Here is a 22377-nt window from a genome sequence, read left to right as displayed (position 1 = left end):
CTGCAAACTCACTTACAGATTAGATCGAATACAGGTGCAAGCTATCCTAGATACGCATCGAAATGAAATACAGTATACTGTATCATCTATATTGAAAGGTTATAAAATTTAGACGAGTCAACTGGAAGAAAGAAGAAAAAGATGGGGACATGATCAATGGATGTGAAAAAATGGATAAGAAAAATGCCATTACTTCGGCTACAGGCAGTACCAGTGGACATAGCTCCAGTTAACATGAAAAGCCTATAGAGGAGAAATGCAAGAAAGTATTTATTCTTAAGAGCTGCAGATGGCTGAATAGCACACATACTAGTAGAAGTGGTAGGAATCACCTCCATTTACAATTTTAAGATTAAGTAAAATGGAGTACTAAAACATGTGAAGTTACTGTTAGCCTGAAGGTGGGGTCCATATGCCAGATTTCACTCTAGGCACTGATAGTTAAGCATTTAAAGATTTACAATAATATTTAAATACAGTACTGTATGTAGATTAAGAAACTTGAACCCTAGGTTTAAACTGGAATATGCATGTGTTATGTCGTGTTCTCACCTTAAGAAGTGTACTAATAAACGATACAAATTTTAGACCTCAACAAAATGTAATTTAGAATTAAGAAATTAATCGGTGAAGAAATAATGAAGGCAGTAAATAATGCTGACATTGAATTTTTGGGGAAAGGGGGCGGGGATGAAATATGATAACCATGTTCAAGAATATAAAACAGTATACAGGTATAAAAATACAAACTAAATTTTTATACTATCAGTAGATAAAGCAAGAGGCTACATTGTAAACTGACTGTAACCTCTTTGCAAATAAGTCATAAAGATTTTTATATGGGGTCAAAGATGAGCCAGAGTTCCTGGGTTTTGTTGAAATATTTAGAATTAAGTAAATAATGAAGATGAGACATCACAAGCATAGCCATTCTTTATACCAAAATATGGCAAGCACACAGACAGTACAAGATAGCACATGCTGAAACCACAAAGTTTTTAAATTACATATGACAAATTGTACATAGGAAGCACCTCAAGCATAGCTTTATTCCTATAAAGTAATCTAACTCACACACCCCACATTCGTTTATTGTTAAGTTTAAGACTACCTGTATAGGTATATTCTTGTCTGTGTGGTGTGTTTGTATGCGATTGTTTTTATTGTGTGTGTGTGTTTATAAGGAGGGAGGGAGGGAGGGAGGGTATGTGTGCATTTGTACATCCATATTTACTCATCAACACTTACTGGTCCACATGTAATTGATGGTTAAGCTAAAATGCATATTTTTATTCATCTTATATATGATAACCTTATTCTTATGGTTTAAATTTAACTGTTGATATCGTCACTGAATACAGTACAAGTATATCAAAACATTGGATTCAATACTTTAAAATCTAATTGTTAGTAGTAGTTTAAACTTAAGAGCTGAACTGATTGTACAAGTATAAACAGAGATTATGATAAAATAATGTCCTTTCTTTCTCACTCACAGAGATTCAAAGGAACAGAGACTTCTACAAGAACACAGAAGTCCGACCGCCATTCACGTACGCTTCACTAATTAGACAGGTCAGGGGATATATCATATAGTGTATGTGCATAGAGTTAAGTTTGCAGTTTAAAAATGTTAAGAATTTAGTGCTGTGCATTGCAATACAAATTAGTTAATCAGACAGCTATTATATTTTAACTTGAGAGCAAGTTTTGTCTGATATCTCTCTACTTTAACCCTTACATTTTTAATACTGTACCACCATTCGGAGGGCTTTCCTTTATATCTCCCAGAGCTACCTACATGGAGTCCTCCAAACCCAGGAACTACACCAGATTCTTTAAAATCAAGGGTGCCTACCAAAGACCAGTACCAAACTATGACTCTGCTCCCTGTGCTTGTTCCTTTTTTTCACGTACATGTTTTTTTATGCCAACCTGTTGTGTGCGCCTTGAACATTTGTTTGCCAAAGTCCCATTCTCTGGTTATGGGAGGGGGAGGGGGAGGGTACTTCATTTCGATGGGTCCTGGCCTGTTAAGGGCATGTGTTTCATTTCCGCCTTTGGGGCCTGGTGGTAGAGGTGGTCTATAGTTAACTTGTTCTGGGGATCTTCTATATGTGTTGCAGCTCTTGTTCCAGTGGTGGCTTACAGTTTCCCTCACCGTGTTCTTCCATGTCAGGGATTGGCATGGGTTCACGGGACACTTCCCAGCACTTTACTTCCCTGCCAGTCTGTTAATTGTGGGTTGGTAGCTGGGGGGATTTCCTACAGTTCTCATTTCGAGAAATTCTGTGTACTCCCACCCACTCTGAATCTGTTGCAACTTTTGTTTCTGTGAATTTTATGGGTGTTCCTCAGCCTTTGATGTTGGTTTTTGATCACCTGTCTGTCTTGGCCTGCCACTCCTGGGCTGACGAGTTTTCAGTTCTAATATCACCACTTGCAGTTCTGAAATTTGTTAGCTTAATATCCAGAATCACTCCTAGATCTTTTTCCATATCAGAGATTTTTAATATGTTTTCACCTAATTTGTAGGTTAAGTGTGGCCTGTTTTTCCCTACTTCGTATTATGTTGTGACAGTTGTTCATTTTGAATTTCATCTGCTGTGTGTGTGGCTCACCCAATCATTTTGTCTAGGTCATTTTGGAGGGCAGCACAGTAATCCAAGTCCTTCAATCTCCCTAGTAATTTTGCATCATCTGCAAACATATTCATATAACTGTATTACCCCCCCTGGTAGATAATTTATGTAGATAATAAACATAGTTGATGCAAGGACTGAACCTTAAGGTACTCTGCTAGTGACATTTCTCCACTCAGATACATTTCCTCTGATTACTGCTTGCATTTGTGTGTTAAACAAAATTTCCATCTAATTTAGAAGTCTCCCATCACATTGCCAATATGTTCTAACTTCCAGAAGTTTACTAAAATGATGGACACTTCCAGAAGTGTCTGCCCGAAAAGCTATGCATGTTAGTGGCTTTGCATGAATGTAAAAATACCAAGCTTATGTAATCTCACCAACCCATTACGTATACCTTCTTGTAAATAAATTATTATTATTATAATTATTATTATTATTATAATTATTATTATTATTATAATTATTATTATTATAATTATTATTATTATTATTATAAATATTATTATTATTATAAGTCTCTCTCTTGTGGGACTCTGATAAAGGCTTTTTTCAAGTCCAGTAGTGCATGCATGTGTATGTAATTGCCTAAGTGTAGTTACAGGATAAGAGCTATGCTCTTTGTGTCCAGTCTTCCCAATACTGTCATATAATGATTTGAAAAACTACCTGTACTGACAGTTTTTGACCTTGACCACTTCTCACTTAGCTTGTTCCAACTGTCTACCACTCTATATGCAAAAGAAAACTGTCTAATAATTTTTGGCACCTTTGTTTCCCTTAGCTTGAACCTGCATCCTCTTGTTGGTGATGTTGCTAGTTTCAGAAATTCCCCTTTGTAAATTTGGGCTGTAAGAGTGTGAACGCCATTACCATAGGGCAGTGTGTCATCAGGTCGATTAAAACCCTGGTTGGGCTACAGTTTGGGGCCTCCAGAACCTCCCAGACAACTCAGTAGAGTTCTGACCTACTGAGAACTCGACTTCTCGAGTTGATCGACATTTTATACCACTGTGGTAAAGTCAGTTAAGGCTGGGGGCCGGGAATCACCAGAACTCAAGTTCAAGTCACTTCATTGTGTCAAAATAATTTTCATTGATATATCAAGCCAATTGTGATTTAATTTTGATTTTCTTATATGTATATATGTATATACTCACCTATTTGTGCTTGCGGGGATTGAGCTTTGTCTCTTTGGTCCTGCCTCTCAACTGTAAATCAACTGGTGTACAGATTCCTGAACTTACTGGGCTCTATCATACTTACATTTGAAACTATGTATGGAGTCAGCCTCCACCACATCACTTCCTAGTGCAATCCACTTGTTAACTACTCTGATACTCTAAAAATTCTTTCTAATGTCTGTGTGGCTCATTTGGGTATTAAGTTTCCACCTGTGTCCCCTTGTTCGTGTTCTACCCATGCTGAAGAGTTTGTCTTTGTCCACCCTGTCAATTCCCCTGAGAATTTTGTAGGTGGTTATCATGTCTCCTCCTTACTCTTCTGTTTTCCAAACGCGAGGTTCAGCTCCTTCAGCCTTTCCTCGTAGCTCATGCCTCTCAGTTCCGGGACAAGTCTGGTGGCATACCACTGAATCTTCTCTAACTTTGTCTTGTGCTTAACTAGATATGGACTCCAGGCTGGAGCTGCATATTCCAGGATTGGTCTGACATAAGTGGTATACAGGGTCCTGAACGATTCCTTACACAAGTTTCTAAAGGCAGTTCTTATGTTGGCCAACCTAGCATATGCCACTGATATCTTTTTGATGTGGGCTTCTGGGGACAGGTTCGGTGTGTATGTGTGTGTGTGTGTGTATATAATTACCTAAGTGTAGTTACAGGATGAGAGCTACGCTTGTGGTGTCCCATCTTCCCAACACTCTTTGTCATATAACGCTTTGAAACTACTGACGGTTTTGGCCTCCACCACCTTCTCACCTAACTTGTTCCAACAGTCTACCACTCTGTTTGTGAAAGTGAATTTTCTTATATTTCTTTGGCATCTTTGTTTAGTTAGTTTAAATCTATGACCTCTTGTTCTTGAAGTTCCAGGTCTCAGTAATTCTTCCCTATCAATTATATCGATTCCTGTTACTATTTTGTACATAGTGATCATATCACCTCTTTTTCTTCTGTCTCCTAGTTTTGGCATATTTAATGCCTCTAATCTGTCCTTGTAGCTCTTGCCCTTCAGTTCTGGGAGCCACTTAGTGGCATGTCTTTATTTGCACCTTTTCCAGTTTGTTGATGTGCTTCTTAAGATATGGGCACCATACAACCGCTGCATATTCCAGCTTTGGTCTAACAAAAGTCGTGAAAAAAGAATTTGAACTGGTGACCGCGTGAACACCGGGTCCGACCTTGCAGTTTGATCACAACACTTCCTAGTGTGTGCATGCATGCATGCATTATATAAGAAAGTTCAATGGGTTGGTTATATATTACAGATTTTGGTGAGTAATTGGTATAGTCTTACAAAGCCACTACGATGCATAGCATTTTGGGCAACTGAATACAGCATTGGAATATATCTTCAACCCCTGCACTGCACCAGCCAACATATGATCTTAGTATATTATAAGAATCAAAACTCCCATGCATACAAGGGGGGTTCACATTTGCTTTCTCAGGCCTCCAGTAACTATCCCCCATCTTGAAAAAACCCAAAGTCCTTCACTTTCCTCCCATGGCCTTAGTAACGTGGCCTACATCTCCAAGGCCTACATAATGTATCTAAGGTAGCCATGGCCTTAGGAACATGCAGGAGAGCCTTACTACGAGCCACTGGACTTTTAACAACAGCGAGTGAGTACCATTATCTATTTCAGGCAAAATGTGTGCTATGTCCAATTAGAAGATTTAGGCTTATATAGGTGCAGCACAGGAATGTCATTTTAAAAGGTGCGCAGTGCAGGGGTTAAGGAAATGCAAAAAATGGTCAAGTAAATTATGGCAATCAAATAAAGAGTCCAGGAAGCAAAAGAAGGTACACATTGTGAAAATTGGTTTTATGAAAATTGAAATCCAATATTTTTTTGTTGCAGGCTATCATAGAAGCTCCAGATAAGCAGCTGACTCTGAATGAGATATACAATTGGTTCCAAAATACCTTCGCTTACTTCAGACGCAATGCTGCTACATGGAAGGTGTGTATGTTGAAGATGTGGTTGGTGTACCTCGACTGGGCTTCACGTTCTTCCCTTTTTGCACTGCTGTATATTTCTTTTTGGTTGTTTGTATTGAAAACACCTACATACATAGACATACACATACATACATACATACATACACACATATATGTACATATATATATACATAATAGGAGAAAATAGATCATACACAACCTACAAATGATTTGGAAAGGCATTAAAGAATTCAAAGAAAGAGATTTAAGGGTGGTTCTGGATAATAGTGTGTCACCAGAGGAACACACAAAGAACATTGTGGAAGGAGCATATACTATGCCTTCCAACTTCAGAATCGCTTTTAATTACATGAATGGTGAAATATTAAAGAAACTGTTTAGAACTTTTGTGAGATTAAAATGGGAATATGTGGGTTATATGGTGACCATGTCTCAAGAAGCACATCAATAAACTGGAAAGGGTGCAAATAGAGGCTAAATAGAGGCAAATAGAGGCTCTGGAACTGAAAAACAAGAGCTCAAGGAAAGGCTAGAGCATTAAATATTCCAAAGCTAGAAGATAAAAAAAAAAAGAGGCAATATGATCATTACACAAAAAATAGTAACAGGAATCAATGAAATTGGCAAAGAAGCATTCTTGAAACCTGCAACTTCAAGAACAAGAGGTCATAAATGCAAGCTAAGAGAAAAAGGTACTAAAACATATTTTGAGAAGTTCTCTTTTTACAGAGTGGTAGAAAGTTGGAACAAGTTAAGTGAGAGGCCATGGAGGCCAAAACTATTAGTAGTTTTAATGCATCCTATGACAAAGAGTACTGGGAAGACAGGACATCCCCAAACGTAGCTCTCATCCCATAACTACACTTAGGTAATTATTCACATATATATATACATGCATATACATATACACACATTATATAGAAATGTGTAAGTATACAGTATTTAGATACAGTATTTGTTTTTTTATTTATTTTCTTTTTTGATTGAAATAATCATTTTTTTCTTGTTGCACTGTATATTTTAATTCTAATACAGTTTGTATTGTATTATATTGACACTTCTTGGTAGGTATTAGTATTGCTATTATTAACAAATGTAAATCAGTAAGAGGAGACAACTAACATAAAATTTCACCTTTCCCTAATCTATTGAATTGAATCAGTTATTTGTGTAGTTATTTTTAAAGTACAGTAATGCATTACCTGAACCTACCTGAGTTTGCATATGGAAAAGCTAGGCTTAATAGTATGTTATGAGAGTCACATATACAGTACAGTACTTTTAGCATACTTTAATTTATTGCAATCACAAGCCTTTTATTAAAAAAAAAAGTTAAACTCTTCAAGTAATGATAGGGTAAGTAACTAATGTGATTTGCTGTCTCTTAATGAATTCTTGATCATGAACAATCAGTTCTAAACTTATTATTGTCACTATCAATGAGAGTAGCATTTCAGATATAGTTTATTAAGTAAATTAAAGTGACAATTATTTCTTAATTGACAATTATTTCATAAAATCTAATTGATCAGCTGTGTGGGCATGCTAGTGGCAGTGGTTGCATATAATATTTGCACCATCTGTTTGCCCATATTAATACTATTACTTTTATCTCCATCGTGGGATCTATTGGAAGTTGTACACAGGCATACACTCCCAGAACCTCGGCCCCTCCACTGCCTGCAGGCACTAAGTCTTTCTCATCACCTGTGTGTTTGTCTGTCCTCGAGTGCCCGCCAGAGATCAGACATGACTTTCAGTTTCCCAGGACACTTTGCTTGTTATTGCTAGCACCAGTAAAGCTCTTTTGAGTTCCCCTTTGAACTGCCGTCTGGCTGATGGCTGCCGCGTCTTGGCGAGTTATGACAGGCCTGATCTCTTTAATTCTCATAGTGTAGTATATTACTTCTTTATTTATGCATTACATTGCATGGTGCCACAGGCAAGTAATGAACATTTGGAAACAAATTTTCTATTTTTTTTATCTTTATTTACGAATATACAGCATGAAAGTGAGTAACATTTTGAAGAATTAATTTGATTGCACTGTAGCCAGTGTAACAATTACAAGTATTATTTTAGGCCAGTAACACTGATTAGCTGCTGCTTTTGGCTGCTCCATAGATCCAGGAATAATCCATTTTATTTTTATTATTTGTCGTTTTGGTTATTAATTTGCTTTGTGCTTACTGTTTTGTGTATTGTTCCGTTTAGAATGCCGTCCGCCACAACCTGTCCCTTCACAAATGTTTCATGCGTGTGGAGAACGTCAAGGGCGCAGTGTGGACAGTGGATGAAGTGGAGTTTTACAAGAGGCGACCCCAGCGCTGCGCCACTGGGTATGTTACCCTTCATAACCTGCACCTTTTCCTGACCATGCCTGCTGCCGCCCCTCCTGGCAAATCCACGCCCTCCGCTCTCTGTTGCTCCTCACAGTCAACATTTACCTGTGTTTTGGTTGAGTGAGAGAGCAGAGGGCGCCCACTGTATGTCTGTCTGCCAGGAGCCTTATTTTATGGGCGTGTAGGTGGGCTTTTCACCTTTTTCTCTAGAGTTTTTCTTGTGCTTTGACTTTTTCTCTCTTTTTTCTCTAATGTCGTTGTTGGTGGTCCAGAATGCGATCCGCACCAACCTCTCGCTGCACAAGTGCTTTGTGCGCTATGAGGACGACTTTGGCTCGTTCTGGATGGTAGACGACGCAGAGTTTGTGAAGCGACGCCACCTGTCTCGCGGCCGCCCCCGGAAATATGAACCCAACACCCCACCACCTCACCAAACCCTCCACCCGGGGATTCCGCCAACCCAAGGGATCCCCATGGCCTTCCATGCGGCATTCCCGCCCCTGTCAGGGCCGCTCCCGCCCCCACAGTAAGCACTGCTCACTGGCTCAGCAGCAAAACTGCCACGGGCGGGCGGGGATTTTCCTTTGTTGTACCTTTAATTTCCCCGGCCGCCCGTAGGCACTCTCGCTCCATCCAGCCACTCACACCCACTCACACCCCTCCTTCCGAATGCTCTTTCCTTCATATACTTCCATAAACACGTGTAGGCCTGATCATCATTTCCTTACTATGATCCAATACTGTATATAACATTTTAGCAGCCAACAATAAATAAATATTTAATCAAATTTTGTTAGTTATCATCAGTACTCAGTGTACCCACTTTTGTAGCTATATAGATTATTAATCCATAAAATTAAAAGATTATAAAGATAATTTAGTCCTTTATATTTATCTATTAGATCTATATAGAACCAGTTAACAAGTGTAATTTGTGAGCAAGACATTTTAATTGGCACCTAGCTTTTTTATGTTGAAAGTTTATTTTTTAGTAAACATAATTAATTTTTTAACTGTACATTTATAAAAGTGTAATTGTGAGTGTGTGTGTTATCACCAACAGTAATTATCTAAGTGTAGTTACAAGAAGAGCTATACTCATGGTGTCTTGTCTTGTCTTTCGTATAATCTTTGTCATATGATGCGTTGAAACAGTGATGGTTTAGGCATCCACTCCCTTCGCTTAAATTGTTCCAGATGTCTACAACTCTGATCGCAAAAGAGAGAGCTTTTGTATATTTTTTCAGCATCTTTGTTTGCTTAGCTTGAATTTATGGCCTCTTGTTCTTGATGTTCCAGATTTAAAAATTCCTCCACTAATTACATAAGTGTAGTTACAGGATGAGAGCTACACTCGTGGTGTCCCGTCTTCACTTCACTCTTTTTGTCATATAACACTTTAAAACTACTAACGGCTTTGGCCTCCACAACCTTCTCACTTAACTTGTTTCAACTATTTATCACTCTGTTAGGGGAAGTGAATTTTCTTATATTACTTCAGCATATTTGTTTAGTTAGCTTAAATCTATGACTTCTTGTTCTTGACATTCCAGGTCTCAAGAATTCTTCCTTATCAATTTTGTCGATTCCTGTTGCTATTTTGTACGCAGTGATCATATAACCTCTTTTTCTTCTATCTTCTATCCTTGACTATTTAATGCCTCTAATCTCTCCTTGTAGCTCTTCTTTTTTTAGTTCCAGTGTACATACGTGTGTGCTTGTACGAGTCTACTACTTGAATATTATACAACACACAAGTACACATCGGTATATGATCCTTTTCTTCACTTTTTTTGATGCTAGATTATATTAATTGCACATAGAATGAGGATATATATATGTATTATATATATACTGTATATATAAAGATAATCAACCAGGGCTGTGAGGTGGGCGCGAACCTATGACCCCAACATTGCCAGTCACATACTCTACCACTGGACCATCGTGACTTGTAAAAGTCATAAAACAGGATTTCTACTGAAATTACAGGAAGTCTGGAGGCCCTTACTGAAGCCAGTCCAAGTTTTTATGTATGACCCACAAGCACTCTGGTGGAAGGGCAAAATGGTCCTAACACCTTACGCCTCAACTTCAGTAACACTTGTGTTTCTGAAGTTGAGGCATGAGGTGTAGTATTAGCATCCCATAGCAATGCTAATAGTGTTTAAATCACTAGTGCTCTCCTGTCTTGAGTACTGCACAGTATTCATTTCCCCTTTTAGAGCAGAAGAAATTTCTGAGAGGGAATACAGGTAACATATACGGCACACACAGACACGATAAAACACCTAAATTATGGGGCCGTCTAAAAGCCCTCAAAATGTTCTCTGGAAAGGAGATGAGAGAGGTATCAAATAATATATACATATTATTTACTGGCAAGATACTGGAAGGCCAGGTCCCAAATTTGCACAGTAGAGTAACAACATACTGAAGCAAAATATATAGAAGGAAATGCAAAATAGAACCAGTGAGAACCAGAACAGATTCAAACAAAAGCATGATTAATGCTAGTATGTTGCTTTCATTTGTTGAATGAAAATTCAGGTTCTTGCCTAACATGTGTAGAAACCCCCCCTGGATATCTCCAGCTGGGAGGCCTCTGTTCTGCCTCATCCACATTCAGGTTTTCTGAATTAGTATTTTAAGAGGCAGCGTATTATTGAAGTTTCCGCCAACTATTTGCCTTTTTCCTAGTTGGGTTTGGGGGCTTTAAAATGGTCATTGTGTAGTTTGTAAACCTTCATATTGCATTCCATAGTAGTTTAGCCAGCAACATTTGAAGTGAATGCTTCTCTCACTATTATATGTCATTAGTTAAAGTGATCCTGATGACCTCAGCCAGGAGTGCCAATTAGCATGTTTAGTTTGCAATTACCTATGTGTAGAGACAGGATAAGACATATGCTTATGGTGTCCCAGCTTCCCTATATTCTTTGCCATACAACACTTTGAAACTATTGATGGTTTTGGCATCCACCATCTTCTCACGTAAATTGTTCCAACCCTCTATCACACTGTTCACAAAAAGAGAACGTGTGTATACTTTTTTGGCACCTTTGTTTCCTATGCTTGAATTTATGGTTGCTTGTTTTTGAAGTTTCAGGTTTCAAAACTTCATCATGTATGTGTGTGCTTGCAATTACCTATCTTGAAGTTATTTTGAGATGATTTCGGGGCTTAGTGTCCCCACAGCCCGATCCTTGACCAGGCCTCCTTTTTTGTTACACACCCCCCAGGAAGCAGCCCGTAGCAGCTGTCTAACTCCCCGGTACCTATTTACTGCTAGGTAACAGGGGCATCAGGATGAAAGAAAACCCTGCTCAATTGTTTCCGCCTCCACCAGGGATCGAACCCAGAACCTCAGAACTATGAATCCGAAGCGTTGTCCACTCAGCTATCAGGCCCCTTTCAGCTGTCAGTAACTACACTTAAGTGTATTTACAGAATGAAGGCTACACAAGTAGTGTCCTGTCTTCCCAGTAATCTTTGTCATATGACACTTTGAAACTACTGGTGGTTTTGGCCTTCACCGCCTTCTCACTTAACTTGTTCCAACCGTCTACAAATTGGTGTGCAAGTTTGTGTGCAAGACGTTAAACATGACATGACAGGGATACTTGCTCACTGAATACAGTACATGTCCCTATTTTCATTGCCAGTAATCTGACTTAATAATGCCCTTAATTAATTTCACTTTAATTATCTTATGTTACTCCTAGCTTGATAGCCTCTTAAGTGGGATAATAACAAACACTGCTGTTCTTAGGTAGTCTTGTGTACAGGCATTTCTCTTTCTCAGATCAGCCAATTTATTTGTTAAATTTAAATGAATATACTCAGTGCAGCTCATTAGGTCAGCAATACAATACACACATTACCTTCTCTGTCTCTTGATCCTCTGCCAAATTTCCCTTGCTTGTTTTTTGACATTTTTAAATAATAATTTTATGACTAAAATGATTAAGGTTTTACATCAAAATCTTGTTCTATCCAAGTGATGCTAATGTATTGATACAACATTTAAGAATGCAATAATGAAAATTAGTTATGGAGTCTTTTTTGTTTATCCTAAGTTTTATAATATACATGATTATTGATTTTTTTTTTTCAAAGCGCTCCCACTAATCTGAAAATTAAATCCTTTCATTTTCATTTCTTATTTATGTTGAATTCTTTTGAATATTCAATTTACTTGATTGTTTGCTACTCCTTTTCTTATACTGAGCCAAAAAATTATAGACTATAAGGTATAAACACCCAGACGTGTTACACTGAGATGCAGAGAACAGTTATAATTCATATTAACTTCATAAATCACAGCATTATCAGCTATAGTATTAATTTGCATTCATGTTAACTTCTGACCGTTTGGGTGTTGAAAGTAGATGTAGATATTAACCCTCATCTACCAACTTAACCAGCGAAGGACAGCGCCATTCTTCATTAACTGCAAGTATCTTTTCCTATCTCTTTTTTAATCTTTTCAATCTCTTTTTTGCATTTTACTATTTAAATCTCTTTATGCCTTTTTCTTAGTGGAATGCTCACAAGTCGTCGCTTTTCAGATGTTTTTAATCTACCTTTAAAAATCATATCGGTGTTGTGCCATTTCCAATAATTCTTGATGTCCTGCACTTTCATTTATCTTTTAATGCTTGTAATCTCTTCACATTAATTAGCTTCCAATAGTCAATTTTATCTCTCTTTTTTTTAACTTAAGTCTCAGCAGTCGGGTGTTAAGCTCCAGTAAAGGTAAGTTGAATATTAATTATTAATATATATTAGGGAGTATATCAGATATGAATAATATGACATCAACAAGTCACTGATATTTGAAGACAGTGTAGAAAATGTTTAAAAGTAAGTATTGCATGGTAAGTGTGTAAGCAGCAGCAGTAAACAGTGTTGTTTTTAATTAACTTTCCATAATATTCAAATTTATTTGCATGTATTTTCAAATTCTTAGTGTTTCATTATAGTACAATATAATAATAAATTATATATCATACTGAATTGACATATTTTACATCTCTTGCAGAAATTGTGCATTTGCTCTATTTATATGATTAATGTAAATAAAATACACTCATAATTATGTAAATTAGCTGTTTATTCAAGTTGGTATGAATTTTTGACCACTATTGTATTTCAGGGGTGTGGCGAGCAAGAGTCCGACACTAACTGGGAGCCCCACTCTCTACGGCGAGGCCCTTAATGCTAGCCTTCAGGTACCTGTTCACTATATTTGGAAAAAATGCATGCCAATTCTTTATATAAATTAGTATATTATTTGCAAAAAAGGCTGGCTTTAGTCGTTCATGGGCAGAATGAATGACCAATTTATCCCTCAGAGTGCGGCTATCATAGAAACTGCCACCTCATCAATGTGCAAAACAAACAATTCTTAATGAATGATACATTTGCATGCAAAAATTAAGGGGGGAGGGACAATACTTACCTTTTTTCTGGTTTGGTGAGCTGTAGAAAGTTCTATGGTGGATGAATCAGTGTATTTTTCAATGCCAGACACAAGGTTTGCTGACAAGGTGGTACAGGAAAGGGGAACTCATTTGTTCACCTTGAATATTTTGATGTTCATTGCTTAATTCATTAGTTTAAATAATGTAGTGTTTGAGTTGAATGACTCAATGTATACACACATAATTGGCAAAAACAGTAATACAGTACTGTGTATCTTCCAATCCATTCCTTTGCTGAAATTCTTTCGGGGATCAAATGACATGGCATTAAATTCAGCTACAAAGGAAATTAGATTAGCCATAATAAACTATGAAAGAAAATTTGCTCAGAACATCAAAAAAGATCCCAGGTATGGGACTCTTAATGCTTGTACAAGGAGTAAAATCAGAACAAAACATCTGTGGTAAGGTGGGAAGAGAAAAGACAAGAGTCCTTGCAAAGAGAGCTACATGGAGCCAGAAAAGTGGCAAATGCCTTTAAATATTGAAAAAGGCAAGGCCTTGCACATCATTACTAACATATCAACAACATGACCGTGTAAGCAGATTGATAAAGAAAAGTACATAGGATTGTGATCCACCAGTTATTGAAAGTTCAGCAAGTACCCATGTAGAATTTATATAGCCATATTAATATAATTGGTTTACAAACCATGCACAGTAATAATGTACAGTATTCAAATAATGATAACTATTCACATAAGAAGCAATTACAAAACTTATAGCAGAATATTTTTCATGTATCTTGGCCAACTCCATCATATCTATATAGGGCTATTATAATAATACAGGGGTACCTCGGTTTAAGAATTTAATCCGTTCCTGGAGACGGTTTGTAACCCAAAAATTCGTAAACTGAAGCGAATTTCCCCATAAGAAATAATGGGAAATTAATCAGTTCCTGACTCCCCAAAAACTTCACTTCAAAGTAAATTTTATACCTAATTCACCCAAATCTACACTAAAAAAGTATGTTCAAGTTATTACTTACCCTTGCTGATGACTCCTGTTGGCGTATGGAAGATGGTGAAGAGGGGGAAGGAGGAGAGGTATTTTTGTTTGGAAGGGGAGTCCCCTTCCATGATAACATCAGGCAGTGAAGATTTTCTGGAGTGCACTCTCTTGCTCGTTTTGCCTGCATACCGCTAGGTCCTGGTTGTGGCTCACTGCTTGATATTCTCACAAGGAAATGTTGCATTGAAGATTGTTTTTTCCTTCTTTGCAACACTTGTCTGTAGTGAGGCATCACATTGTCACTGAAAAGATTAAGGCAACAGCCTACTACAGCTTTCTCTGGGTGAGTCGTTTCAATAAAAGTTTGCATTTCTTCCCACATCTTACACCACTTCCTAATTGTTGCGGAAGGGACATTCTCTACTGCCTCATCCTCCTCTGAAGAAATATCCTCAGCTGCCTCTTGTTGCTGCTCCTTTTGAAGGGCTTGGAGTTCTTCAGTGGTCAGTTCTTCGTTGTGTTCTTCCACCAACTTCTCCACATCAGCACCATCCAATTCCAAGCCCATTTTCTGGCCCAGAGTAACAATTTCCTCAACAATAGGCACTTCATTTACAGGCTCAAACCCCTCAAAGTCTAGTTCTGATACACATTCAGGCCACAATTTTCTCCAGCCAGAGATCAGGGCTCTTTGAGTCACTTCTTGCCAGGCTTTGTCAACGAGTTTTAATGCACTACAAATGTTAAAATGGTTTTTCCAGAACTCTTTGAGGGTGAGGTTTGTGGCATTGGTCACTTCAAAGCATTTCTGGAAAAGTGCCCTTTCATACAGTTTCTTAAAATTCGCTATGATTTTCTAGTCCATAGGCTGAATTAGAGGAGTGGTGTTAGGAGGAAGGAACTTTATTGTGAGAAAATTAAATCTGTTCAACAATGCATCTTCCAAGCCTGGAGGATGAACAGGAGCATTGTCGAGGAGAAGCAGGGCCTTGAGTGGCAAACTTTTCTCCTGCAGATATTTTTGTATGGCAGGGCACACCACATCATTCACCCGCTCCGTAAAAAATATCCTAGTCACCCATGCCTTATTATTAGCCCTCCTCATCACACACATTTGGTTTTTCTGCACATCATACTTTTTGAAAACCCTTGGATTTTCAGAATGATACACAAGCAAGGGTTTAATTTTCAAGTCACCACTCGCATTTCCACACAGCACAAGTGTAAACCTATCTTTCATAGGCTTGTATCCGGGCAATGATTTCTCCTCCTTGGTAATGTATGTCCTCTTAGGCAATCTTTTCCAGAACAGTCCTGTCTCATCACAATTAAACATTTGTTGCAGTAGGTATCCCTCAGCCTCTACAAAATCTTTAAATTCTTCAATAAATCTTTCAGCCGCTGGTTTGTCTGAGCTGGCAGCCTCCCCATGCCTTACAACACTATGAATACCACTTTTTTTTTTAAATTCTTCAAACCATCCCCTGCTTGCCTTAAAGTCTTTTGTATCTGCACTCGTTCCAGGGGTTTTCTTTGCAAGATCTTTGTGCAATACCCTGGCTTTCTCACAACTGATGACCTCTGAAACACTATCACCTGCTAACTCCTTGATGTGTATCCAAATTAATAACAACTTTTCCACATCCTCAAGTATTTGTGTTCTTTGCTTCGTGATTGTTGATACGCCCTTTGCCACTTTAGCATTCAAAATGTCCTTTTTCTTGGCAAGTACAGTGCATATCGTTGACATGGATTTGTTGTACTGCCTAGCTAGTTTAACAACATGAGTACCATTTTTATGCTTACGAATGATCTCTTGTTTTTCCTCTATGGTCATTCTCACATGTGATTTCTTGCCTTGAACTTTATCACCGGCTTTCTTGGGACCCATGGCGAGATATATAATAACAAATTTTATGCTCAAATAGCAAAAATGGTCTCCAACAAATACGATAAGTGCAATATTTTACATGTTTATAGCAGTGCTTCCCCTTTTCTTTATGAGTTAGAGATAGGAATTTGTGGAAATAAGGATTTTGGAACCTTGTGTGTAGGGAGAGTGGTGTGTTGTTAATTCAGGTGTATGTGCTCAGCTGTGTGTCACATGGGGGTTATCCACATTTATTTTGTACTGTATATCCATTTGTGTATTGTGGTCAGAGTAGTGTATTGTTAAAACCCAGGCCCTTTGTAGTGACCTATGAGGAGTGGAATAGAGTATTGACCTTAAGTCCCAGGTTGTAGAGGGACAGGAACCTCCCCCCCCTTTGTCTGTAGTGTATTAATCCTGTGGTAGATCCAAGTACCACCCCCCCCCCCCTGTTCTAACCAGTGTGAGGAAATCAGGTATTTGTTAAATAAAAACCCTTTTTGTAAAATTGTACCCCAAGGTGTATTTCTTGTCCTATACAACAATACAATACAATACAATACAATTTTATTTAGGTAAGGTACATACATACAATAAATATTTACAAGGATTGTTTAACTTATAGGTATAGCTAGTACATACAATGCCTAAAGCCACTATTACGCAAAGCGTTTCGGGCATGTAGTTAGAACTGGTGATTATTACTATATAGATCCCTGCACTTCCATTATTTATAAGAAAGTAAGAGGGGGTGTTGTTAGCGATACTTTAGGGTACGGCTTTCAATCCCGTACCTTACAACAGGGGTGTTTGTAAACCGAGGTACCACTGTACTAACATCATTGGTATAATAACCGAGCAATAATAAAGATAATTGTCATGTAACAGTGACCTAGGAGAGCAACAAATTGGCAAAAACAGTGACTACTGCACTTTGAGGGTTAAGGAAGCCCTGGTCAAGTTTTCTGCTCATGATTCATTACACTCACCTTATTTGCAATGTAATATATTTTGGCCACAGTTCACACCCTTAGCACCCTCATCAAACTAGTGTTTTCTCATTACAATACTCTGCCATGTGCCATTCAAATATTTCTTGCTTCTGCCTTTGTTTGTTGTGACCCAAGCACTTGGGCTGGACAGTAGAGCGACGATCTCGCTTCATGCAGGTCGGCGTTCAATCCCCGACCGTCCAAGTGGTTGGGCACCATTCCTTTCCCCAGTCCCATCCAAAATCCTTATCCACATCCCTTCCTAGTGCTATATAGTCGTAATGGCTTGTCACTTTCTCCTGATAGTTCCCTTCCCCTTTGATTGTTGTGATAGCCTAGCCAATGTGCAGAATTTGCAATAAAATCTTCTACACTTAAATATGATGTACTGTGATTAAATTGTTAAAAGAATCTTCATTCTCTAATTTCCACTCTTGTGGACATGGGGGAAAACTGCAAGAGATATACACAATAGTGTTTTTCAACGAATATAAATTACAAACTTCAGACTGAAACAAGTTAATATAATTTTAATACTGTATACCGTAGTTAAACAAAATTCATGCTAAACAATTAAACATGTTGTCATACTTTAAAGTTTGGAAGAATTAACTCAAGTTTATGCATTTGACAGGCTGCCTTGGCAGACTCTAACCTACCAATGCTGAACACTGCCTTCAGTATCTCCTCCAGCATGGACAAGAGTGGCTCTCCCCCTGTCTCCTATCATGAGAGTATGGTACACCATGATGAGGGAGACGAACCACCACACAGAGAACGCGATGATGAGCAGGACGAACCCTACCCATCACAGCTTGTCAAGCAGGAGATGACTGAAGAAGAAACTCCAATGGAAACCCAAAGGGACTGTGAGGAAGAAGCACATCCTGCTTCACCTATGTCACATTATCGTCATTACTCGGGGATAGATGAAGACCGACCTCAGTCTCGCAGCCCTGTACCGCCAAGTCCTGTATCCCAACCTCCTCCACCTCCTGTGTCTCACGCAGTGTCCCATGTGCCAACATCACTTGGCCTTCCCCCACCCTTACAGTTACTGCATGAGGCACACATGCGACAAGGACCTCCTCTAGAAGGCTAGTGATGTAGGGAGTGAAAACTGATCTTTGTATACCTCCAAGTGAATTAACGCTTGAAAAAACTTACTTTTCATACTGCCATCTTCCTCTGACCAGTCAGCAAGTGGAGGCTGGCTATAAAATGAGACGTGCATCCAGATATTGGATCATATTTTAACTGATATCTCTTATTTAGATACTGTAATACATTATCTGAATTTCTTAAACGTTGAAGCACTGGCTTGTGCATGTGACACAGGGAAACCTGTAGGAAAGAATGGAAGAATTTGTTATTTTTGCACTGATGGAATTAGACTTTCTATTAGACTAATTGTTTCATATCAGACTAGTCTTACCTAAGGCACTATCATCAGTCATATGGCACAAGTGTGTATATTCTCGGTGATGGACAGACATTGTTTTGTACAGACGGTTTAGACAAGGATGTGATCGCTTACTATAGTAAGTGTAGAGTTACAGGACTACAGTGCAGGCAGAGATAGTGATACTCTAGCCTCACTTAGTGTAGCATAGCCTAAGGCTACAGATGGTACAGCAGCCACCTGTATACCATTCCTAGATGGGTCTTAAAGATCCTACTGTGCTTTTCTAGCCCCTGTTCCCTGTCAACCTTAGCCCAGTAGATAGTTCATATGCTTGCTTCTCTGGTAAGCTCAGTCAAGATAATGATTACAATTCTTGACTGATTAGGACTAGGCACTGAATTTTATGTACTAATGTAGAGACACCTATCAAAAAATGTAAGAATTTTACAAGTGCCATATTGAATTTTATGTGAGCTTATATTATTTTAACCAGTGAAATTTGATCTCAATCTAATATGATAGCTCTTCCATGACAATAACATAACCCGAGAAGGGGTGCAATCATTGGTGCATCTCATAACTCAGCTAAGTTAGTTGTCAAGTTACTGTATATTTTCTCCTACAAATTTGACAAGCTTAGCAATGATATTGCTAAGATTATAAGACATGAGTAATATTTTATTGTACACATCATTTGGGAGTGTGCTTTTTCACCTACTGAAGGATATAAAATCATTTCTGTTCACTTTCATTGTAAGTGCACAAATTTTTCCAATGCAATAGTCCTGTACCTCAAACAAACCCACCTATTTACACTATTTATTTGTTATTTATATTGTAGAATAAGTGGGGTTAGGACAGCACAGAAAAGAGAGATCCTTAGTAGTGTAGAAATTTAGTATAAATTTAGAATTAAAAAGCCATCCCAAACCTAGTAAAATGGGAGAGATGTGATTGCTGTTGTAGTCTGAATTTTGTTGGGGGTTCAGTTCTTATAAAGAACTACAGTCATTAATGTTCAAAATTTTCAGTAAAACAGCAAGTTATTTATTGTTTGCTTTCCAAAAGAGCCAATATGTATATGACAAAAAAATTCTTAGATTTATTTAAATTGTCCCAGCTAATGTATAAAGCCAAATTCCAAAAGTGTTTATGCCCTAAGTAAATACTGAATAAAAGGGAAGTTCATGAAGCTCAGCTGAAGTTTTGGTGTGGACAGCACTTTAGTATTGTCCCTTTTTAATTAATAGTTATGGTATGATGAGGTTTTCATAAAGTCTCAAGAAATTATAAAAAAAATTGCAATAACTAGGATGGTCTCAAAACTTTATACACCTTCTCCAAAGTACATTCACTGGGCTTGGTTAGTAGGAACTGCATAGAATGGACCACTGTAGTAGAAAGCATTGTTTAAAATGCTACTTATGATACATACTCAAGCCTATGTATTGCATTACCATTGTAGGTTAGCCTTGCTGTGTTAGGAAGTCAGGACTATGGTGGGGTACTTTCCATTATAATTTGTTCACATTTATTTATCAGTATTGTTTATCATTGTACATTAATACTCTCTGTATGTTTGTTCTGTGTTGTGGAAGTATCTCCAGATTTTTTTTGGTTGTATATTAACTTCCCAACCAGTAGCTGCAGAATAGGACCATAAATAAAGCCCCATTGTAGTTCTGTTTCCTAAATTGCCATATGTCCCTGTTGGTTGCAAGTCACAAGGTAGTAGATGAGCTTCTAGTAGAACATTCCCTTTGGGCAAGGTGAAGCCCAATCCCTGAGCAATAACTGTCTATTGTATGACTGTATTATCATGAACAAACATCCCTCCCTGTCTCCCATTTGCAATCTCCAACTGCTGTCACTGACTGACTCTCTGTAAGACAGTTTATTACGAGTACTTTTGAGGTACTGAAGCTTCTGAATATACATGTGATCATGTCCTGAAGCAGAAAAGATCATCTTGACTTGCAGAGAATCAGATGTGAGCACAGACGAGGCCCAATATCCACAGACCACAGTTCAATTTTGGAATATGATAAAACATCTAATTAAAGAATTATATTGGTAAAACTGCTTATTATATAACACATTAAACCATAAAAATTCAGGAAATGGCTGAATATAGCTTTGATAAAACACACAAGAATTGAGCAATTGAAATTTTATTATAAAAGTTTCAATTGTCCTTAATTTCCACTTATCCTTCAAATCTAAAGATACTTTTTTTGTGGGGGGGGGAAGGGTCTGCTTGCATTGAGGGCCTCATGTACATAGAATTTCATGTGTGACATTCAACTATTTCAAGTAATAGGAAGTCGTTCATACAAGCAAATGATTTTATTAAAATAAAAATTTACTTGTTGAACAACTAAGTCTTGATATAGTGGTCGTGTAACAGATATAAGCCGGGTCAGAGGACTGGTCACGTACAAGTGTACAGAATTTTTAAGTTACAGGTGTTGCAGCCAATGTTTTGTTCATACTGTAAATTCAACAAGGATCACACACACACACACACTTATGTGTGCCAACTCAGTAATCTTATACAGATTTAGTCCAGAGACCTATAGAAGGAAAAAATGTCCTCAACTCTATATTTATATGGCAAGTGCTTTGTATGCCAGGCATGTTCATCAATGAAGAAAATGACTGTTTTGATATTCACTGCATAAGTGACACTGTTTGTCATTTATAACCTCATTCCTCACAATACAAAAATGCAAGGTCTTCATTTTTTCAATGTTTACATCTTCAAATCATGGAGACAATGTAGTTACAGTTACGAGTTGTGGCGCTGTTTGGCAATTAATACATGGTCATGTTTTTAAAGCATCAACCACAGATTTAATGTATAAAGTATGAAGCCATTTCAGGTCCCCCATAGTGTATTTTTTTGTAAGATCTGAATTAATTGAGACTTTTATTTAACTTCAAAACTGCCTTTAATTTATGAACTCCCATTTTAATCATTATTGTTCTTTGTCAAATTGCTTGCCAGTTCCTAATTGTTATATATTATGAAATTAGCAAAAAGGGAGTCACACATTTTGTCCATATATTTGTAGCAACCAAACTCAACTGGTGCTGCATGTACAGGAGCTTTAAGTTTGATGGCAGCAGGATAAGATTTTAGCAAATGTTTTGGTAGCAAATTTATTCCCGGAAGACTGGTCTGATTTTAAAGTTTTCTTGAACAAGTAAGAGCTTTATTAGGTAACTAATAAAGCTTTATTAAAAGCACCATGCCTCCAGTAAAGTTTTAAATTATTTTCTTTCTTTACTAAAATCCAGAAATGTGCACCATTTTTGTTTTATGTCAAAATATTATGGATATTTTTCTTCACAGCTCCTGAAATACAAATAGGAAAGCCAAGACCAATATGTGATACTATAAGTAATTTTGTCCAAAAGTGTTGGTCTCAGTGGAGTATCTGTCTGCAAATGTAGTTTATTTCAGTGATAAGTTGAAACACTGTACACCCCACATGTAAAGCCCTACAGAGCAAGTAAAGTCATTAGAGTATTTC

The 22377-nt window shown here is 37.7% G+C and overlaps 1 protein-coding gene across 13 annotated transcripts in view; it reads left to right on the top strand.

The window, feature by feature from the left end:
- Positions 1–22377, top strand: part of LOC123765697 (forkhead box protein P1) — a 634146-nt gene extending 611769 nt beyond the window's left edge. For all 13 annotated transcript variants that reach the window (XM_069337175.1, XM_069337173.1, XM_069337176.1 and 10 more), the window contains 5 exons: positions 1499–1575; positions 5692–5793; positions 8007–8131; positions 13293–13368; positions 18071–22377. In XM_069337175.1, coding sequence (XP_069193276.1) covers positions 1499–1575; positions 5692–5793; positions 8007–8131; positions 13293–13368; positions 18071–18538 — 848 coding nt within the window. In that variant the 3' untranslated portion in view covers positions 18539–22377. The remainder of the gene's footprint in view (positions 1–1498; positions 1576–5691; positions 5794–8006; positions 8132–13292; positions 13369–18070) is intronic.

The sequence above is a fragment of the Procambarus clarkii genome, chromosome 37 (assembly GCF_040958095.1).
Source record: "Procambarus clarkii isolate CNS0578487 chromosome 37, FALCON_Pclarkii_2.0, whole genome shotgun sequence".
NCBI lineage: Eukaryota > Metazoa > Arthropoda > Malacostraca > Decapoda > Cambaridae > Procambarus > Procambarus clarkii.
Note: the sequence above shows the minus strand (reverse complement) of the source record. Positions and strands in the feature narration are given on the sequence as shown.